Here is a 1420-nt window from a genome sequence, read left to right as displayed (position 1 = left end):
GTCAGTAGGCATCCCCTTTGCCAGGGGATCTTCCTGACCCAGGGATCAAAAACATTGTAAATTTACTGAGAATAGGACAATAAAAATTCTAGTCAGAGATGAAATGAGGTATACCGTCAAGAAAAAATTCATATATATGCAACATATTAACATCAATTTCTTGCCTGAAAAATAGAAATTATAGTATTTCAGCTATTTCAGGTATGCCCGTTTAAGTGAAAGTTAATCATGTTGCTTTCTTTTTTTCCCAATAGTCACATTTGCCATATGGAACTGGAGAACAATACACAAATTTCAAAATTTCTTCTTTTGGAATTTTCAGAGGAACCAGAACTGCAGCCACTCATATTTGTGATTTTCCTCTCCATGTACCTGATCACTCTGTTTGGAAACCTGCTCATCATCCTGCTTGTCAGCTCAGAGTCCCGCCTCCACACCCCCATGTACTTTTTCCTCTCCAACCTGTCCTTTGTAGACATATGCTTCACATCCACCACCATCCCAAATATGCTATGGAACATCCAGACACAGAGCAAAGTTATCACCTATGAAGCTTGTGTCACCCAGATGTATTTTTACATATTCTTTGCAGGATTAGATGACATTCTCCTGGCTGTGATGGCCTATGATCGGTATATGGCCATTTGCCAACCCCTGCAGTACATGGTCATCATGAGCCCTCGGCTCTGTGGACTGCTGGTGCTTCTGTCCTGGATAATGAGTATCATGTATTCCTTGTTACACAGTTTGATGGTGTTGCGATTGTCCTTCTGTTCAGACTTGGAAATCCACCACTTTTTATGTGAACTCAATCAGGTGATACGACTTTCTTGTTCTGACACTTTTCTCAATAACATAGTGATCTATTTTTCAACTGCTCTCTGTGGTGGTTGCCCTTTTGCTGGCATAATCTACTCTTACTCTAAAATAGTTTCCTCCATAACTGGAATCTCATCAGCTCAGGGGAAGTATAAAGCATTTTCCACCTGTGCATCTCACCTCTCAGTTGTCTCCTTATTTTATTGTACAGTCTTAGGAGTGTACCTTAGCCCTGCTGTTACACACAGCTCACAAACAAGTGCAACAGCCTCGGTGATGTACACTGTGGTCATGCCCATGCTGAATCCCTTCATCTACAGTCTGAGGAACAAAGACATAAAGAGGTCTCTGAAGAGATTCTATTTGGGGATGCCAGGTATAAAATTGCCAGTTACATGAAGGAAATGAATGTTTTCTTGATCACATGACTCAAAGACATGGAAGCAGATAATGCAATGCTTTGATTTTTGTAGAATAAAACTTACTTCTTCTATTTATTTCCTCAGATTTCCCTTTTATTTTGACTCAGCTTCTCTATGCAAATTTTAGTAATTTAAGTTTTCTCATCAGCTTGATATTCAGACAGTATTTACTGTTTCCT

At 39.6% G+C, this 1420-nt stretch overlaps 1 protein-coding gene across 1 annotated transcript; it reads left to right on the top strand.

Moving 5' to 3' along the window:
• Positions 1–267: 267 nt before the first annotated feature.
• On the top strand, positions 268–1218 carry LOC129641984 (olfactory receptor-like protein OLF4). Its single transcript, XM_055566552.1, has one exon. It carries the CDS (start codon positions 268–270, stop codon positions 1216–1218), a length of 951 nt encoding a protein of 316 aa, XP_055422527.1.
• Positions 1219–1420: the final 202 nt, after the last annotated feature.

The sequence above is a fragment of the Bubalus kerabau genome, chromosome 1 (assembly GCF_029407905.1).
Source record: "Bubalus kerabau isolate K-KA32 ecotype Philippines breed swamp buffalo chromosome 1, PCC_UOA_SB_1v2, whole genome shotgun sequence".
Lineage (NCBI taxonomy): Eukaryota > Metazoa > Chordata > Mammalia > Artiodactyla > Bovidae > Bubalus > Bubalus kerabau.
The sequence above is the reverse complement of the archived record's forward strand: the minus strand, read 5'-3'. Positions and strand labels throughout refer to the sequence as shown.